The sequence below is a fragment of the Salvia miltiorrhiza genome, chromosome 7 (genome assembly GCF_028751815.1).
Source record: "Salvia miltiorrhiza cultivar Shanhuang (shh) chromosome 7, IMPLAD_Smil_shh, whole genome shotgun sequence".
NCBI classification, from domain to species: domain Eukaryota; kingdom Viridiplantae; phylum Streptophyta; class Magnoliopsida; order Lamiales; family Lamiaceae; genus Salvia; species Salvia miltiorrhiza.
This window is the reverse complement of record NC_080393.1, coordinates 5,070,916-5,089,309: the sequence shown is the minus strand read 5'-3', so window position 1 is coordinate 5,089,309 and position 18,394 is coordinate 5,070,916. Positions and strand designations below refer to the sequence as shown.

At 33.0% G+C, this 18,394-nt stretch overlaps 1 protein-coding gene and 1 long non-coding RNA gene across 2 annotated transcripts; one reads left to right on the top strand and one right to left on the bottom strand.

Annotated features, from left to right (window-relative positions):
* Positions 1–5,902, top strand: LOC130991809 (germacrene A synthase-like). Its single transcript, XM_057916215.1, has 7 exons — positions 1–449; positions 2,972–3,245; positions 3,479–3,851; positions 4,096–4,314; positions 4,417–4,555; positions 4,977–5,222; positions 5,327–5,902. The coding sequence occupies exons 1-7, from the start codon at positions 348–350 to the stop codon at positions 5,624–5,626; spliced, it is 1,653 nt and encodes a 550-aa protein (XP_057772198.1). The 5' UTR covers positions 1–347; the 3' UTR covers positions 5,627–5,902.
* Positions 5,903–9,799: 3,897 nt separating this feature from the next.
* Positions 9,800–11,831, bottom strand: LOC130991951 (uncharacterized). The gene is made up of 3 exons (XR_009091205.1): positions 10,582–11,831; positions 10,233–10,401; positions 9,800–9,990 (listed from the first exon to the last, which is right to left on the bottom strand). It is a non-coding gene; the product is annotated as an uncharacterized LOC130991951 (long non-coding RNA).
* Positions 11,832–18,394: the final 6,563 nt, after the last annotated feature.

Below are 18,394 nucleotides of genomic sequence, written 5' to 3'. Positions count from 1 at the left end.
GTTAACGTCATACTCTCTTATACTCTGATGAGGTCTTTTAAAGAGATGATAGCCCCCCTTCGTTTCCTATAAAATCATTAAGCCAGGGATTGTTTTACATTGATGCATTTATTACATTAATCGTTTGTTGTGCTAATATATTTTGGATATTATATTAATACTTCTTCTATATAGTATTAGTAGTATAAATTATTTGACGAACCCGTGCCTACATATACGTGTGGTTTATTCTCTAATTAATAACACCACAAACTAATTAGTTTCTATTTTTGCATCTGCTCCCGCTGCCGCCATCGAGATCTAAACCACCTCTTGTCTTCTTCTTTGGGATTTGCAGACATACATAAATGGCGGCTCTAAACTCTAACAGTTTCTATCATCGTCCTGAGACAAATTTCTCCCCCAGCTTGTGGGGTGATCACTTCATTAATCACATTTCCGACTCCGAGGTATATATGTTCTGTTTTTTATTTTTTTTCACTTCACCTACCAACTTTCAAGAAGGAGATTTTTCAAATTGGCAAAACATTAATTTTTCAAGATAAATTTTGTTTTAAATATTTTTGTGACACTATCCAAACGTTAAGTGCCAAAAATTTTGTCGTTTGAAAGATAAGAGACATTTTTGGAGAAGATCTTAAACATTGGGAAAATATTTTGTTATTCAAAAAGTGTTGGAATAACCTAATATTTATGTTTTTCATTATTATTATTATTATTATTATTATTATTATTATTATTATTATTATTATTATTATTATTATTATTATTATTATTATCAAAATAACGCGTACTCATAGATTAAGGGTTAATGATCGAATATACCCCAGTATCATTTGTGTCCCACGGTTCCACCTATTCCAAGCTTTTAACTAATTCACTACAAGAAACTGCGCGATTAGCGACGAAATTTTCCGTCGCTAATTTCGTTTACCGACGGATCAACGACGGCCGTCGTATGTCGCAGTAAAAGTGGTCGGTAAAAAAAATAGCGACGGAATTCATTTCCGTCGCAAATTACCGACGGACCGTCCGTGGGTAAGCACACGACGACGCAGATGTCGGCTGAAATCAGCGACGGAAAATTCTGTCGGTATTAGCGACGGAAATGAATTCCGTCGCTATTTTTTTATTTTTATCAATCTAGCTTTATTCTCCACAAGTATTTTGGTATTTCTAATGTATTTTGAACTTAATTGCATACGTTAATACGAACTTCCCAGTGGGTCATCCATCTTAGTTGTGCTCTAATTCAAGCACGCTTAACCTTGAAGTTCTTTTCGAGTGGTCACCAGTACAAAACACGCGTATTATTGATATACTCCCTCCGTCCCGGCCAAGACGCTACATTAGCTTTTCGGCACGGGATTTAAGGAGTTGTAGATTAATATTTTAAGTGTGTAATAATAAAGTGATAAAGTAGGAGAGAGAAAGTAATAAAGTGATAAAGTAAGAAAGAGAAGGTAATAAAGTGATAAAGTAGGAGAAAGAATGTAATAAATAAATACTTAATTAGTGTTAATTAAGTGTTTAAAATTCCTTATTTTGCCAAATATAGAAATGTAGCATCTTCGTTGGGACGGCCCAAAAAGGAATATGTAGCATCTTGGGCGGGACGGAGGGAGTAACTATCACCTATTAATTCATTTAAACTCTATTTTAATATACAATATCATTTATTCATGACCTTAGAATATGCTGAAGTCATATCTAAGACTTGTGGTGCCGACGAAAGAATGACGCTAAATATACGATCGAATTTAAAATAATTAGTTAAAAAATATATATATTATTGTTGAAAATAACAATAAATTTAAAATATTCTCAATAATTTAAAAATAAGAAAAAATTAGAATATTAATTAAAAAAAATTAATAATATTTTTAAAAAAATAAAAATAACAAAAAATTTAAAAATTTTAAAAAAATAAATAAATTATATTTAGCGACGGAATATTTTCTGTCGCTATTTTTTTACGAAAAAAATATATATTTTTAATATATATATATATATATATATATATATATATATATTTAGCGACGGTCGCTAATAATTCCGTCGCAATTTTCGTCGGTAATTTTAAAAAATAATAAAAAAATAAATGAAAAATAATAAATAATATTTAACGACGGATTATTTTCCGTCGCTAATAATTTCGTCGCTATTTCGTCGGTAAAATTTTGAAAATAACTTCGTCGGAATTCCGTCGCTGTTCCGTCGGTGATTACCAACGGATTATTTTTCCGTCGGTGGCCGATATATTTTTTTGTAGTGTAACTTGTACTCTCTCCTTTCACCAATTCTTGACTCAATTTTATTATTTTGGTTCATTCATCATTTTTTGATTCATTACATTTTTTGTAAGTTTTTCTCAAATAATAAGGTGGGATCCTTATTCACTCACAACACATTCTATCAATTTCTTAAAACATGTCATTATGATATAAGAAATGGTCGACGGTTGAAGTATAATTTTATAATCGGAGCTTTCTTTCGACCATTGAATTGTGACGTGCCCTGTTGAAGGACCTATTGTTTCGCCTTAAAAAAGCAAGTGTATATGTACGTGGATATTAATATTCAGCATAATTAAGGATACTATACTTCATTGCTTTTCAAAGAAGTTTTTTTAAAAGAAATTGATATAAATTATAAAAAGATTGCGATAGAATTAATAAAATCGCTGAAGACTGAAATTTATTATGGCTATTAATGAAAAATTAAAAGAGTTAATTGTCGGCAAGATAAATGTACGTATTTCCTGATATATTAGGAGTGTATTTTGAACCTGTTTTTTACCACTAAATATTATTGAGATTGCGTATTTACTGTTTTTTCTTTCTCTTTCGTCTCTCCTCCTTCTGTACTTTTTTGGTACTGCCATGGTACCGGTTTTATGAATTTTCATCCTTTTTCTGCTAAAAAAAAAAAAATATTGCGATTGTGGCGTTGTAATTATTTGGAATTGCAGGTGAAGGAAAAGTATTCCAAACAAGTTGAAATATTAAAAAATGTTGCTAGAAGTCTGCTAACAGCTCCAGAAGCCAAAATGATAGACAGCATGAATCTGATCGACACACTTGAGCGCCTAGGCGTCTCCTATCACTTTGAAAACGAGATTGAACAAAAATTGCAACAATTTTTCCATCTCAATATGAATTATAAGGATGATGAAGCCTATGATTTGTACACTGTTGCTCTCCATTTTCGATTATTCAGGCAGCACGGCCACCCTATATCTACTGGTATAAATTATAACTTTCGCCTGCGTTTACTAATTAAAAGGGATGTATATTTTTCTCTGAGCAAGATGAAAAAAAAAATCGCGCGAAGTCTTTTTTCCCTCTTTCACTTCAATTCATGATAATATTATTATGGAGCATTGATTTGATAATACTTTGTCATATATTTTCACCTTATAGAATACGAAATAAAAAAATATAGGTACCACTAATTAAGAGTGTGTTTTATGAGACAGAAATATTTAGTAAATGGATGGACGTGAAAGGGAAATTCCAAGAGGGCATTAAGAGCGACCCAAAGGGCATGCTGAGTTTGTATGAAGCTTCATATCTGAGAACAAGCGGAGAAACCATATTAGACGACGCGCTTGCTTTTACTACAGCCACTCTCAAATCCATGACGCCAAGCCTCGGATCACCCCTCAAGCAACAAGTTGTCCATGCCCTCGTGCAGCCCTTGCATTTGGGATTTCCTCGAGTTGAAGCGCACAGTTTCATCTCCATCTATGAAGAGGAAGAGCACAAAAACGAAACCCTAATCGAGTTCGCCAAATTAGACTATAACATATTGCAAATGCTACACAAAGAGGAGCTCCGGCAAGTCTCAAGGTATCATTTTAAACAAAAAAAAAGGCAAATATATATTCTATGCAGATGTGTATATGGAAAGTTTGTCCCTCATGGAATTCGATTTCCCACGTACCGCATCCATCTATTGAGGTGATGCATTCACCGTAAATTTAGCGATTGAATGATTGGAGTAAACTAGATCTCACACTCTCAATTTAAATAAGTATTCTCATTCTTGTGTAGTATACTATAATACTAAGAAATAATCTTGATTGTTATATAGGTGGTGGAAAGAATTAGGTCTTATCTCGAAATATCCTTATGCAAGAGATAGAGTGGTGGAATGCTTCTTTTGGGCTGTGGGAATGTATCATGAACCACAATATTGTCGTGCTCGTATCATGCTCACCCAGACCATTGCTATGAACTCTGTAATAGACGACACATATGATGCTTATGCCACAATCGAGGAACTCGATGTTTTCACAGAGGCGATAGAGAGGTAAATAATTAATTCAAAGAATTTTGATCAAATGTAACTAATAATATAAACTTAGTTTACAACTTATGATAAAATTAATTAATTTCATGCTTACAAGTACAGGTGGGATGGTGGAGAAATTGGTCGACTCCCTGAGTACATGAGACCTCTCTACAAAGCTATTTTGCAAATTTACGAGCAATTCGAGGAAGAATTAGCAAAGGAAGGACGATCCTACGCAGCATACTATTCCATAGAAGCAGTATGATTCGTATGCCTTAATTAACTCTGTAGGGTGCGTTTACTTTGATTGTAAATTTTTTTTAACTATTAATTAAGAACCTCTATTATCAATTTGCATATGACATTATCTACTATTCTTGTTGTCAGCTAGAGTTAACACTTGATGGTCTTCCATGCTTGGGAATTACATAACTTCACTATATTTAACTATAAAGTACATTAGATTAGATAAATAATGATCCAACACCTCATTTTTTCGACGCATAAAATTGTAATTAAGCTCATTTTATGGTCTTGAGACGTAGTAAAACGCAAAATATGATTCCATCAATTTTAGTTTTAAAGAACTTCTTCTGTTACAGTATCTGAGATAGTCGTCATTCAATATTCTAAATGACATTTTTGTCTTACAAAATTTGATTTGATATCCATATATATAGCTAAAGGAATTGGTGAGGTGCTACCATGTGGAGGCGAAGTGGTTCATAGAGGGATACATTCCAGATTTTAAGGAATACCTAAAGAATGGTCTCATTACCAGCACCTGCTGTTATCTTCCCACCTCTTCTCTTCTGGGAATAGAATCTGCTCGACACGAAGACTTCGAGTGGATAAGTAAGAAACCTAAAATAATTGTTGCCCAACTCGAAATAGGCCGACTCGTTGATGACGCAGCTAGTTATAAGGTACGAATATAGAAATTAACAGAGATGATTAATTAATTAATTTCACGACCATGTAGCATTTGATTAATTGAGCAATAATTTTTCTATATTTCTGATGTGTTTAGATTGAGAAGGAGAGAGGTCAAGTTGCTACAGGCATTGACTGCTACATGAGGGAAAATGGTGTGACAAAAGAAGAGGCTATTGCAAAATTTTGGGAAATGTCTAGGAATGCGTGGAAGGAATGCAACGAGGAGTGTCTAAGGCCGTCTTGTTATAAATCTAGGGATATTCTTACACGCATCCTCAACTGTGGACGCTTAGTCGATGTTACTTACAAGAACAATGAAGATGGATATACTAATCCCGAAAAGGTTTTGAAACCCCATATTGTTGGGTTGCTAGTCGACCCATTTGAGGTTTAGTCATTTTCGAGATCAAAATAATTTAACACTATGCTTTCTACTTGTTCTAATGTATTTGTTCCCCTGGTGCGCTGGGGTTTGGGTTCTGGCAAGTCCCGGTCCGTTGGGTTTGGTGAGCATGTTTCGTTTTGGGTTTTCTGCGCTTTTCTTTTTTGCTGGGCTTTGTGGGGAGGTAGCTTTTCCAGGTTTTTCGGGCTTATGATGTTTGTCTGTTTTGTTATGGTTGTTTCTTATCATTTTCGTTGTAATAAATGAGTATTTTTTTTTCTTTCTAAATATGTGTTTTTTTCCATTGAATTTTTGGCAGTATAATTTTAATGAGATGAGATTCAGTGTTCCATAATTTTATATGTGTCACTATGTCTGATTCTTATATTTATTATTTTAAAATATTTTTTATAAAAATAAATTTTATTAATACAATAAATTATACTTATTTTTTATTTCAAAAATATAATTTTTTAAAAAACTATATATCGTGACTTTGAATTTATCAACCTATTATTAGCATTAAAACGTGAAATTAAACGATAGGAAATAATTATATACCCTAAGTTGATGGAATAAACTCTTGTTAATAATCACAAAATTAAACTAAAATATACAAAGTTGAAATCAAAAAAATATATATAAGAAAATAAATAAAATTAAAAATGGGACACCAAATAGGACATAAAATGTGGTATGCTAAATCTCATTCCAGTTTCAATGAAGCTCAACTTTTAGTCAACGCCATTGTGCTTTTAAGAATTTTTTTGTTAAGTTTTTATTTTCCTATTTTCTTTTCCCTTAATAAAATGTCAACTTCTCTCTCTTAGACAACCCGCAACCGTGACCCTGATAGAGGGTCACCAGCTAAAAGACAAATTAAATTTATAATTAAATAATGCTAAATGTCATGAAATATTTTGAGTGACCTAGCCGGCTCACCGCCTTGAAGGTCATCTTATGTCCATTATCGCATATGTTGCCATCTGTCCACTTTTTTTTTTTTTTTTTTTTTCAGATTTTGCAAAAAGATTCACTCGCATCTAACCAAAATGAGTATATTAGTATTAATTTTATCAAAAATGATTTTGGAACAGCTAGGTGCAAATCGATTTTTTTAGGATTTTTCGATTGAGCCGATTTTTTTTTGCTAATTTATGGTTTTACTAAAATATATTTTCCTTATATTTCTCAACTACTTTTAATCTTATCCTAAATATATTTTATTTACATTTTTATTTTACCTAAATTTCTGTTTTTTTTTTTGCCAATTTTTTTTTCGAAAATTATTTTTTTTCGATTTTTTATTTTTCTTTTAAAATATTCTTTCCTTAAATTTCTCGACTACTTTTAATCTTATCCTAAATATATTTTATTTACATTATTATTTTACCTAAATTTTCATATTTTTTTTGCCATTTTTTTTTTCGAAAATTATATTTTATTTTAAAAAAAAAATTCATTTTTTTTATTTTTCTTTTAAAATATACTTTCCTTAAATTTCTCAACATCTCATCATAAATATATTTTATTTAAAATTTTATTTTACCTAAATTTCCATTTTTTTTCTGCCAATTTTTTTCTAAAATTATATTTTATTTAAATTTTATTTTTATTTTTTTTAATTATTCTTTTTTCCACTGATTTATGAATTGTTGTATAAATAATCCTATATTTCTTTGCAGATATTAATTTTTTTCTTGTTTCGGATTTTTTTTTTCGATTTTTTTTTTTTTGAAATTAATTTTTGTTATTCGAAATTTATGTTATATTTTTTTGTCGGAATTTTTTTATTTGTTTCGAAAATTTTGTTAATATTTTTTATTTCACTAATTTGGATTTTCTTCAAAAAATAATTCAATATTTGTTTCCACTAATTTAGAGATTCTAATTATCCTAAAAATAATCCTAGATATGTTTCCACTAATTTAGAGATTCTAAATCTCCTAAAAATAATCATAGATTTGTTTTCATTATTTTAAAGATTCTAATTCTCCTAAAAATAATCCTAGATTTGTTCCACTAATTTAGAGATTATAGTTCTCCTATAAATAATAGTAATTGATTTGTTTCTACATATATTTTATTTTTTGATATTATTTAAAAAAAAATTCACCCAAAATAATATTTAGAAGTCGTTTTTGTAAAAAAAATCAAAATAAGGGTAAAGTTATTTTAATTTCGATAATTATTTCTTTTTTCCGACTTTCATGTGCAAAAAACATTTTGAAGATTGTTTTAAAAAAATCAAAATAAGGAAAAAGATGTTTGAGAGATTTGAACTTGAGACCTCTATAAAATGTAAATGATACTTTGCCACCTTGTCTGATAGTGGCAACAACTTAAATCCTTAGTTAGAATTGATAATAAAATGATTCATGCGATTGGACATCGAGCGAATAATTTAAATAACATATACATTATATTATTTCAACTCTTATAATAAAGTATTAATTAATTGAAGTAAATTAGTGAATATGAGAAAGAAGAAAAAATGATTGATACGATCATACGAATATATTTCGCTCGCAAGACTATTTAACAAAGACTTGAATGAAAAATTATGTATTATTGTAAATAATACAATGAGGTGAAATGATTCATATGGTTCATATGAATATATTTCGCTTGCAAGACTATGTAACGAAGTCGATTTAGTTATTCGTTATAAAATAAAGATTTATTAATTAATTTAAGTTAAATTAGTGAATTTGAGGAAAAATGTAATAAAATGAGGTGAAATGGTTCATATGAATATATTTCGCTCGCAAAACTATGTTTAACAACTCGATTCAATTATTTGTTATTAATTAATTTAAGTTAAATTAGTGAATTTGAGGAAAAATATAATAAAATGAGGTGAAATGGTTCACATGAATATATTTCGCTCGCAAGACTATGTTTAAAAAGTCGATTCAATTATTCGTTATAAAATAAATATTTATTAATTAATTTATGTTAAATTCATGAGTTTGAGGAAAAAATAATAGAATGAGGTGAAATATGAATGTATTTCGCTCGCAAGACTATGTATAACAAGTCGATCCAACTATTTGTTATACAATAAATATTTATTAATTATTTCAAGTTAAATTAGTGATTTTGAGGAAAAATATAATAAAATGAGGCGAAATGGTTGATATGAATGTATTTTGCTCGCAAGACTATGTATAACAAGTCGATTCATCTATTCGCTATAAAATAAATATTTATTAATTATTTTAAATTAAATTAGTGATTTTGAGGAAAAGTATAATAAAATGAGGTTAAATAGTTGATATGAATGTATTTCGCTCGCAAGACTATGTATAACAAGTCGATTCAACTATTTGTTATAAAATAAATATTTACTTTATTAAACGTGATATAATAATAAGAAAATGAACTACTACAGTGTGAGTAATGATAAGAAAACTAAAAAAATTGAATCAAACGATTGGATTTTGATTGGAAAACTTTGTAACATATACTTTGTTTGAATATATTATTATTATTAAATAGGATTTTATTGAAAAGAAGAAAAAGAAAAAAAGCAACCAAGAACCCTTGAGAGCACAAGAGAGCAAACTAAGGACCGAGTCTCCACTACTAAAAAAAACGCTCATACATAACGGTAATTTTCCGTTATCTATGTACCAAAACAAGCGTTGTATATAGTGGCGTTATGTATGAGGGCGCTCATACATAACGGTAATATACCGTTATCTATACTATGTATATATAATGGCACTATAATGATACATAACACATGAAATACCGTTGTGTATGATTGTAATACGTAACGGTAAAATCTGTTATAAAATGTATTTTTTCCGTTATGTATTGTAACTATACATAACGATTTTGTATATTTTACATAACGGTTAATTACCGTTTTGCATGAATGTAATACATAACAATAAAATCTGTTATAAAATGTATTTTTTTTGTTACGTATTGTAACTATACATAACGATTTTCACCGTTATAAAACTTATTTTTTCCGTTATGTATTGTAACTATATATAACGGTTTTCATCGTTATAAAACTTATTTTTTTCGTTATAAAATGTCTCTCTTATACTTTGTTGTTGTTATACATAACGTTTTTTTGTATTTTACATAACGATTATTTCCGTTATGTATTTTTAAATGCAGAATTTAAATATAAATTATACAATATACAATATCATCAAACACAACATATTCCACAACCAAAACATATATAAATATTTAATCATCCAAATAACTTTATCCATCCATAATCAAAGTGTCAAATATATCTAAATAACATCATAATCTCTACAACTAGAAGCTGCATATGAGTTGGATAATCTCTACACTAATATCATCTCCAAATGTGCTTCATCTATGTGCTTCATCTCATAGTCACCTTCCTGCAAATAATGAAGCAAATATATATCTAAACATCACAATATACAATGGGAAAATAAGACATTCTATCTTCACATTCCCATATTTTTGGACCATAACACATTTCTAATAGACGCGTCTCACCATTCTGCCAGTCGACATGCTCAATAGAGAAAGTGAAGCATAATACCTCAAATTAAAACAGATACAGAATCGAGTCTATTGAAGTACTGAGGGGTAGAAGGTGGGAGACTGGAAGCTTAACTGGACTGTCTCAGTTCTTCCATTAGCATCAGTTATGATCCAATGACGTCTAAGAAGTTGCACCGGGCGATCGGATAGGTTGGTGATTCTGATCCTATATGCATAAAAGTAAAGGCCTTTTGATGGCTTCTACCTGCAATGTACACACTCCTTACTTGGACTCTAATTCTCTGCAGATTATGCAGCAATTAGCACAAGACAGAAAAAGAGGAGACATTGTATTTATCATTAGACTAGTGTAGGGTTGTGCACATCATCATATTCAAGAATCAAAGCATTTCAGTTGCACAGAATCATATCAAACTGATCAATTCTTGAAACTTGATAATGAAATAATGTGCTTGTCATACCAAGGTTGTAGCGTCACTCGAGCACTTCAAAAGAGTATAGGGAGCAATTTCCTTTAACTCATCGCGGTAGGTAGCTGCATTAATCATAACTCTCACAATTCACACCATTTAATCACATAAACAATCAACCATATTGTATCATCCACAAAATTCGAGACTTAGAAAATCATACATACACATATGCACGATCATAACCTCCAACATTAATAAAGCTAACACATTCATGTCTTGACAACATTTTCCATACTTAGTTAAAGTGTGTATAATATGATCAAGTTGTTATCTAGAAAGTGTGCTGTTTTTGTGCCATCTTCAAAAATTCATAACAACAAACTCAATTAACATAAAATTTCATACCATTTTATTTCAAAAACTTCATGAAGTGTAGTTTACTCCAAAAGTGATAGTTAACCAAAAAGATTAAAGGTTTTAGAGATATTACTCCTTTAGTGCAGGCTGTCAAAAATTGACAGTTTCTGCCAATATTGTTTAGGCCATCTGAAAACAAAGCAAACCTTTACAAAAATTCATCAAACTTAATCAGCCTATACCAAAGATATCCAAGAAGATTTGGTAAAATTTTCAAAAGGAAATTCGTTTATATGATCTACCTAATAGACTATGAAACTCAGATACTTTTACTGTTGAAAAAATATGACAGCAAAACAGAGCTTTTTTGAATGAATAAACTGATCTGTTTCAGAGGTCATAAAAATATAAGACTTATTTTTTTAGAAAGGTATTTTAGTCTATTTTCGTTTAAAAAAAAACGGTGATACAAAATCCCTCATGGTTTAAGAGATATAAATGTTTTGGTGAAGCCTACCAACAGTTGACAGTTTCTGTCATCATTTTTCCCAAATATCTTAAAAATAGCAAACATCATCCAATATACATGAAATTTTGCAGAGACAAAGTAGACATATCATAGATACACATACTAAAATTTCAATGCCATCAAGCCACGAAAACTCATCGAAACATAAGCTTTAATCAGCTGTAAAACAGCACAGGATTCCAGTCCAACAATTGTCATTCATAAACTCTAAATCAAAACTAGCATGCTTCCAGTATATATAAACACTCATATACTCAATCAATTTCATCAAACTAAATTCAAAACACACATACATTGTATACAAGACTCAACTAATCTCATTAACTTTTCGTCCATCATTGAACCCTAAGAAATTAACAAAAATTAACAAATTCACACACTAAGAAATGTTGAACACTAATTTAGATGACAACGTATGTAAATTGAAAGGTTCAGGAAAAATTTACCAGAGTGAATCGGAGAACTTGGACACTAATTTAGCTCCAGCTGGACGAGGCCGACTCCCGGTGGCCGTCCACTCACCTAATTTCAAGCATGAGATCAAGAAACTAGGAAGGGGAAATATATCATAGAAAAGATAGAAAAAGAAGGCAATAGAATTGACCTTTGTGATAAACTTCTGTGCATGACTTCTTATCTGCACAGTAGTCTTGGTTCCTATATGTTCTGTGCCAACACCAGATACAAAACAAAAACAAGAGCAAGGACAACTCCAAAATCAAAAGAAAATACACTGAAAAATAAATCTCATAAAAGGAATTATTAGTAATACATATTAATCTCAGATACAAATAACAATGTGGAAATGATTACGCAAGGAAGCATGTAATCAACCTGAACCAATTTGCAGGATTAGATCTATTAGGTAAAGTAAGAAAATAGAGACCTTCTATTCCTATTAGGTAAAGTAAGAAAATAGAGACCTTCTATTCGCTGCCAAGCATGGCCATATAGCTTGAGAGCTTCTAGAAACCTATTGTGCTCCTCTTCAGTCCATCGTTCCCGCTGCTTAGTAATCGTGTAAGGCTTCCTTGTCTGCCAACGAAGAATAAACATTCATAGATCTAGAAAAAAATATGTGAGGAGTAGGGAGCAGTTTAAAATTCCACTGAAATATAATTAGTTATTATGCTCACCAAACACTTGAAAGGGAATGAAGCAAAAGAAAGATCCTTACAATGACATAGTTAAAAGAGAAATAAACAATATGCTAATTGCATAATCTCAAGTAATTCACTTCAATTTAAATAAACCAAAGCAGCTCAGCTTATCCTGAAAACCATTAATCAAGTTTCCAGAAGGAATGGCCTTCGAAGATCAAGCAACTGCCCCTTTCCTATCATCTACAGACTAGATAAACACAAACATATCTGTTATCAGCACACACAAAAAATGAGAACTGGTTGAGCAGCAGAAGCGGAAAACCTAACCTTAATTTCACAACTGTTAAATGCTACATAGTTCATACGAGAAATAAGGTTAAATCAAATCCCAAAATCAGTCAGACCACACTGGTGCAACCCATGAGGCTAATAAATCACAATATCAAGCTAAAATAGGCAAATAAAATCTGATTAAATGCATGCATACACACTGACTTGGAAGAGTAAAAATGTTAAAGCAACAAGGTAAATGCAGATTGAGGAAAACTTTCATAAATTCAAATAAACTAGACGAATTTAGTTCAAATAAACTTGACGAATTCGGTTCAAATAAACTGGACGAATTTAGATGACAACAAACCCTAGAAACTAATTTTTAGATGACAATATATCTAAATCGAGAGATTGAGGAAAATTTTACCAGAGAGAATCGGAGAAATCGGACTCCGGCTGGCGAGGCCAGCTCGCGGTGGCCGTCTGAACTATGGGGGAGGCTGGGGGCGCGGCTGGACCCTGGGGCGACTGGAAAGGCCAGGCAGGGGCTCAGCCCTATGCGCGACTGTGCGGTGCAGTCTCTGCAAGGAGGGGTGGCAGGGGGCGCACGGCTGAAGCGAGAGCGGCGCGCGGTGGCAGGCAGAAGGGACGGAGCGGGCGAAGGCGGGGGGGGGGGGGATTGATTCTAAGGAAGAAGATGATTTGGTGATTTGGGTGAATTTTTTTTTTTGAAGAGGGTGATTTGGGTGAAATTAATTTAGAAAGAAAGGTTTGGGATTTGGAGCGAAAAGGTGGCGGGAGGGTTATATTTAGTTTTTAGAAGAATAATTTTATTTTTAAAAATTAAAAAAAAAAAATCATAGATAACAGTAGGGAATAACGATTACAACTACCGTTATAAATTACGCTCATACATAACGGTATTCTTAACACTGAAACAACCGTTGTTGAATCCATGCTCATACATAACGATTGGGTTAACGGTTTAGTAGCACTGTTATATATATCATAAATAGATAACGCTATTATGTAACGCTTAATTTGATACTGTTATAAATACATTTAGATAACAGTACATACATAACAGAGATCCATAAAACCGTTATGTATATTCAAAAGTGCGCTCATACATAACGGTTTTTGACCAAAACCGTTATGCATGAACCGTTATCCCTATTTTGATTTTTAGTAGTGCTCGTTAAAACCCTTTTAAGGCAAACCCGTGAGGGAAAATCCTTAAAAGGGAAAAAGAGTACTCGTCTAAAAGAAACTGCGTGGGAGCGGAAGTGAGACAGCTTCAAAGGTTCCGGCCTAACCATCACCCCTAAGCTGCTCGGCTCCCAAACACAGAAAAAGCACGAGCCAAAAATGAACAACAAGACACAGAGCCAAGACGAAGACGAGAAAAACGAAACAAAAAGGAGACGGACACCAAAGAGATGCCCCTCGACCATCTGCATGGGAGCAACAGCGATCCACGACCCATGCAGCTCTAAGGACCAAGCTTCCAAAGCAGACCAAACCAACCAACAAGAACACACCGCAGAAAAGAAACCATGCAAGGGGGAGTAGACACTCCAAGAGCTAGCATATCGACGACCAGAACCACTAGCTCTCAACAAAGCTCTAACGCAAACGGCAACAAAGGCACCATTCGCGGAGACACCAAAGAGACGATCAGCCACGCCCCAGCTCCAAGCGCACCTGGAAACTGAAAAAAGAGCGCAGTTGTCAGCCCAACCCAAACTCCAAAAACAGCAAACACCGTCAAGCATCAAGGAATCGTGCGAATCTGGCTATGAGAAGCCATATCACGACGGACTGCCGTCTTAATCTCATCAATTTCGTGCGGCCACCAATCCTCCATCCTCTGCGGATTAGCCATGATGTCCGCAACAGTGTTCCCTTCGCGATAGATGTGGGTTACCTGAAGACGGAAGTTTTGAAGGTATTTAAGAATAGTTTTCCAGGCCGCAGCAAACCTCCAAGGAACAACCATTGCGCGCTTTTAAAGCAGATTAACCACGTAAGTAGAATCCGCCTCGATCCAAAGATCTTTCCACCCCCGCGCCTGCGCAATTTGAAGGGAAGAGATGATCGCTAGCAGCTCAGCTTCGAACGCAAAACCAATTCCACCTTTGAAGTGAAAGCAGCCTCTAACACAATTGAAACTATCCCGGAAAACACCACCAGCAGCTATAAGCCCCGGCGCTCCCGCCGCAGAACCATCAGTGTTCACTTTAATCCAGGGAGCGGTGGGGGGCCACCAATGCACCTCAATGAAAGCCGGGGGAGGAGAAACGCGAGCCTTTACCCCAATCGCCCGAAGAATAAGATAATCCTGCCAATTATTATCCATATGACCAAGCTTCTTGAAATTATAATCCATATCACAGAAGGCCACCTTGACCGTATGAATAATGCGGCGAGCTTCAAAACTTTGGTTATCATGAATACACCTGTTTCTTTGCATCCAGATGGCCCAAATGATAGTAATAATGTCAGCTTTCCAGAAGCTATTAGAGAGAGAGCTAAGCTTATAATTCCAAGCTTCAGCGAGAAAATTATGAATGCCCAAAGCATGCATCCCACGTCTGTAGTTGAACCACTCGAGAAAAACGCTCCAGACCTCCTGCACACGCTGGCACTCCCAGAAAAGGTGATCAAGAGATTCAGCGTCTTCAAAGCATAAAGCGCAAAAATTGGGCATGATCATGCCTTGCCTGATTAAGCGATCATAAGTAGGCATGCGGTTATGCAAAAGCCTCCAACACACCATCGATCTTCGTACCGGTATGTAATTCTCCCACAGCCACGAACCCCAAAACACCTTAGGAAAACGGCTACAATGATTTTTAAAAGCCAGAGCAACATTCCCATGCAAAGAAGGTTTCCAGAATCTGACATCTTTATCTTCACCCAAAGGAAGAAGCAAGATATCGCAAATAATTTCAGGAAACTCGTTGACAAAAGCTTGCGTGAAGTGCCACACGCTAATATAATTCGGGATACCACATCTATTAGCAAGAGTATATCCGAGCCAGTCATCTTGCCAGAAAGATGTCGAAATCCCATCGCCAATGTGAGTGTAAGTATGCTCAATAATATCTCTGACTTCTTCTTTTAAACCAAGCCAAATCGAGGAGCTTGCCACCAGCGGCTTCCCGCGACCAAAACGATCAAGATAACGACCATGCAGACTATCAAACCCAAAATCATGCCCTTGAATCAACTTCCAAGCCATTTTCATCAGGAAACATTTGTTGAGCAGAGCGAAAGATCTGATGCCGAGCCCAGCTTCTTCTTTGATGGCACAGACGCGCGCCCATTTGACAGGGCAAGACGGCAAAGTTCTGACATTTCCGGTCCAGAGAAAGTTCCGGCAAGAAGAGTCCAACTCCTTGAGAAGCGAGCGAGGCCATTTATAAATCATCATGGAATGCGTAAGAGAGCTTTGAATTACGGACTGGATCAAGCAGAGTCTTCCAGCCATCGATAGCTGAAGACCCTTCCATCTAGAGAACTTATGCAGAATGCGATCCTGAATATAGCGAAGATGAGAAGCACGGGCACGTCCCCTAAAGATCGGGACTCCGAGATAGATAAAAGGAAGCTTGCTAGGGACGAACTGTAGAATTCCCTCAATCGCCTGTTTAGTAGAAGTAGCGACCTGATCCGCAAAGAAGATTTGAGACTTCTCTTGACTAACGATCTGCCCAGAAAAATGGCCATAATAATCCAGAATTTTCCACAAAGTATGCGCATTACTAATAGTGGCCTAGCAAAACACCAGAATGTCATCAGCGTAAAAGAGATGAGTGATAAACTCCTTTCTCCTACTAAATTTCATTGGCGAAAAATGCCCAGAATTGACGCAATTAGTAATCAGCACGCTCAACACATCCTTTGCAATACCGAAAAGAATCGGTGACAAGGGATCGCCTTGTCGAACCCCCCGCGAACAACTAAAGAAACCATGAAGTTTCCCATTGTAAAGGATGGAAATCCTGGCCGAGTGTAAAATAACCTCAATCCACCGTACAAACCTAGCATGATAACCAGCAACTCTGAGGACATTCAACAAAAAGCTCCAGTTAAGAGTGTCAAAGGCTTTTCTAATATCAATTTTACAAGCCATGCCTTGACTCTTGCCCGTTCGACCCATACAGTTTATACCTTCCGAGCCCAGCAAAATGCAGTCGTGAATATAATACTTTGTTTGAATATATTATAATAAAGTATTGTAATCGACATGATAATAACTAAATGAACCACTATTGTGTGATTAACGAAGTCGAAATAATTATACTCAATGAAATAAAGTTGAATTAATTGATTGCAATTAATTAGTGAATTTGAAAAATAAAATTAACATATAAAACTATTTAACATATACTTGAGGGAAATACAATGTTTTATTGTAAATAATTAAACACGATATGCCAATAAGACAATGAACTGCTATAGTATATGTAACGAAGTCGATATAACTATTTGTTATAAAATTATGAGTTATTAATTAATTTAAGTTAAATTAGTGAATATAATATATAAATAAATAAAATAAAGTGAAAAGATTCATACGATTGGATTTCGCTCGCGACACTATTTAACATATACTTGAATGAGAAAGAATGTATTATACGATGACATTTTGCAATGTATTGAAATTAATTAGTGAATTTGAAAAAAAAATGAATAATACGATTGGATTTCGCTCGCAAGACTATTTAACATATACTTTATTTGAATGTATTACAATAAAGTATTAAATGCAATGTAATAATAACAAAATGAATATAGTAATGTGTGAGTAACGAATTAATTATAGTCAATGAAATTAAGCTAGAATTAATTAATTGAAATTAATTACTAAATTTGAAAAAAAAAATGAATCATACGGTGAGATTTTGGTCGGATAACTATGTAACATATACTTATTTGAATGTATTATTGAACTGAAATATTTAACGAAGTCGATATAATTATTTGATATAAAATAAATTTTTATCAATTAATTAATTGAAGTAAATTAGTGAATATAATATAAAAATAATATAAAATAAAATAAAGTGAAATTATTTATACGATTGGGTTTCGCTTGCGAAACTATCTAACATACTTGAGCGAAATATAACATATACTTGAGCGAAAAATGCAGTTAATTAATTAATTTAAGTTAAATTATTGAATATAATATAAAAATATACATATATATAGACATATATATATATAATAATAATAATAATAATAATAAAAAAGAATAGCCCGTTCATATTTTAAAGTTTTGGGCTGTCATAATAAATAGCAGCCCACTCATATTTTAAAAAATCACAATTTTCGAAAAAAAAAACAATAGAAATTTCAAGAAAAATAATACGTATGGAAACAAATATGTGATTATTTTTAAGAGAATCCTTAAAAATATGTAAACAAATTAATAAAATATTAACTAAAATTACAAATAATTGGATTTTCGAAAGAAAAAAAATATTTGTGGAAACAAATCCTACACATACAATTTTCCACGTCATCATTTACATTGGGTAATGTTTGATGATTTATCCATACATAACATTTTCCACGTGTAAATACCACG

What these genes read in the sequence shown, in the direction of transcription:
- LOC130991809 (XM_057916215.1), top strand. Translation starts at nt 348, where the DNA reads ATGGCGGCTCTAAACTCTAACAGTTTCTATCATCGTCCTGAGACAAAT. An exon ending in GAGCTCCGGCAAGTCTCAAG is followed by an intron (nt 3,852 to 4,095) that starts GTATCATTTTAA and finishes ATTGTTATATAG; the next exon opens with GTGGTGGAAAGAATTAGGTC. An exon ending in CATACTATTCCATAGAAGCA is followed by an intron (nt 4,556 to 4,976) that starts GTATGATTCGTA and finishes CCATATATATAG; the next exon opens with CTAAAGGAATTGGTGAGGTG.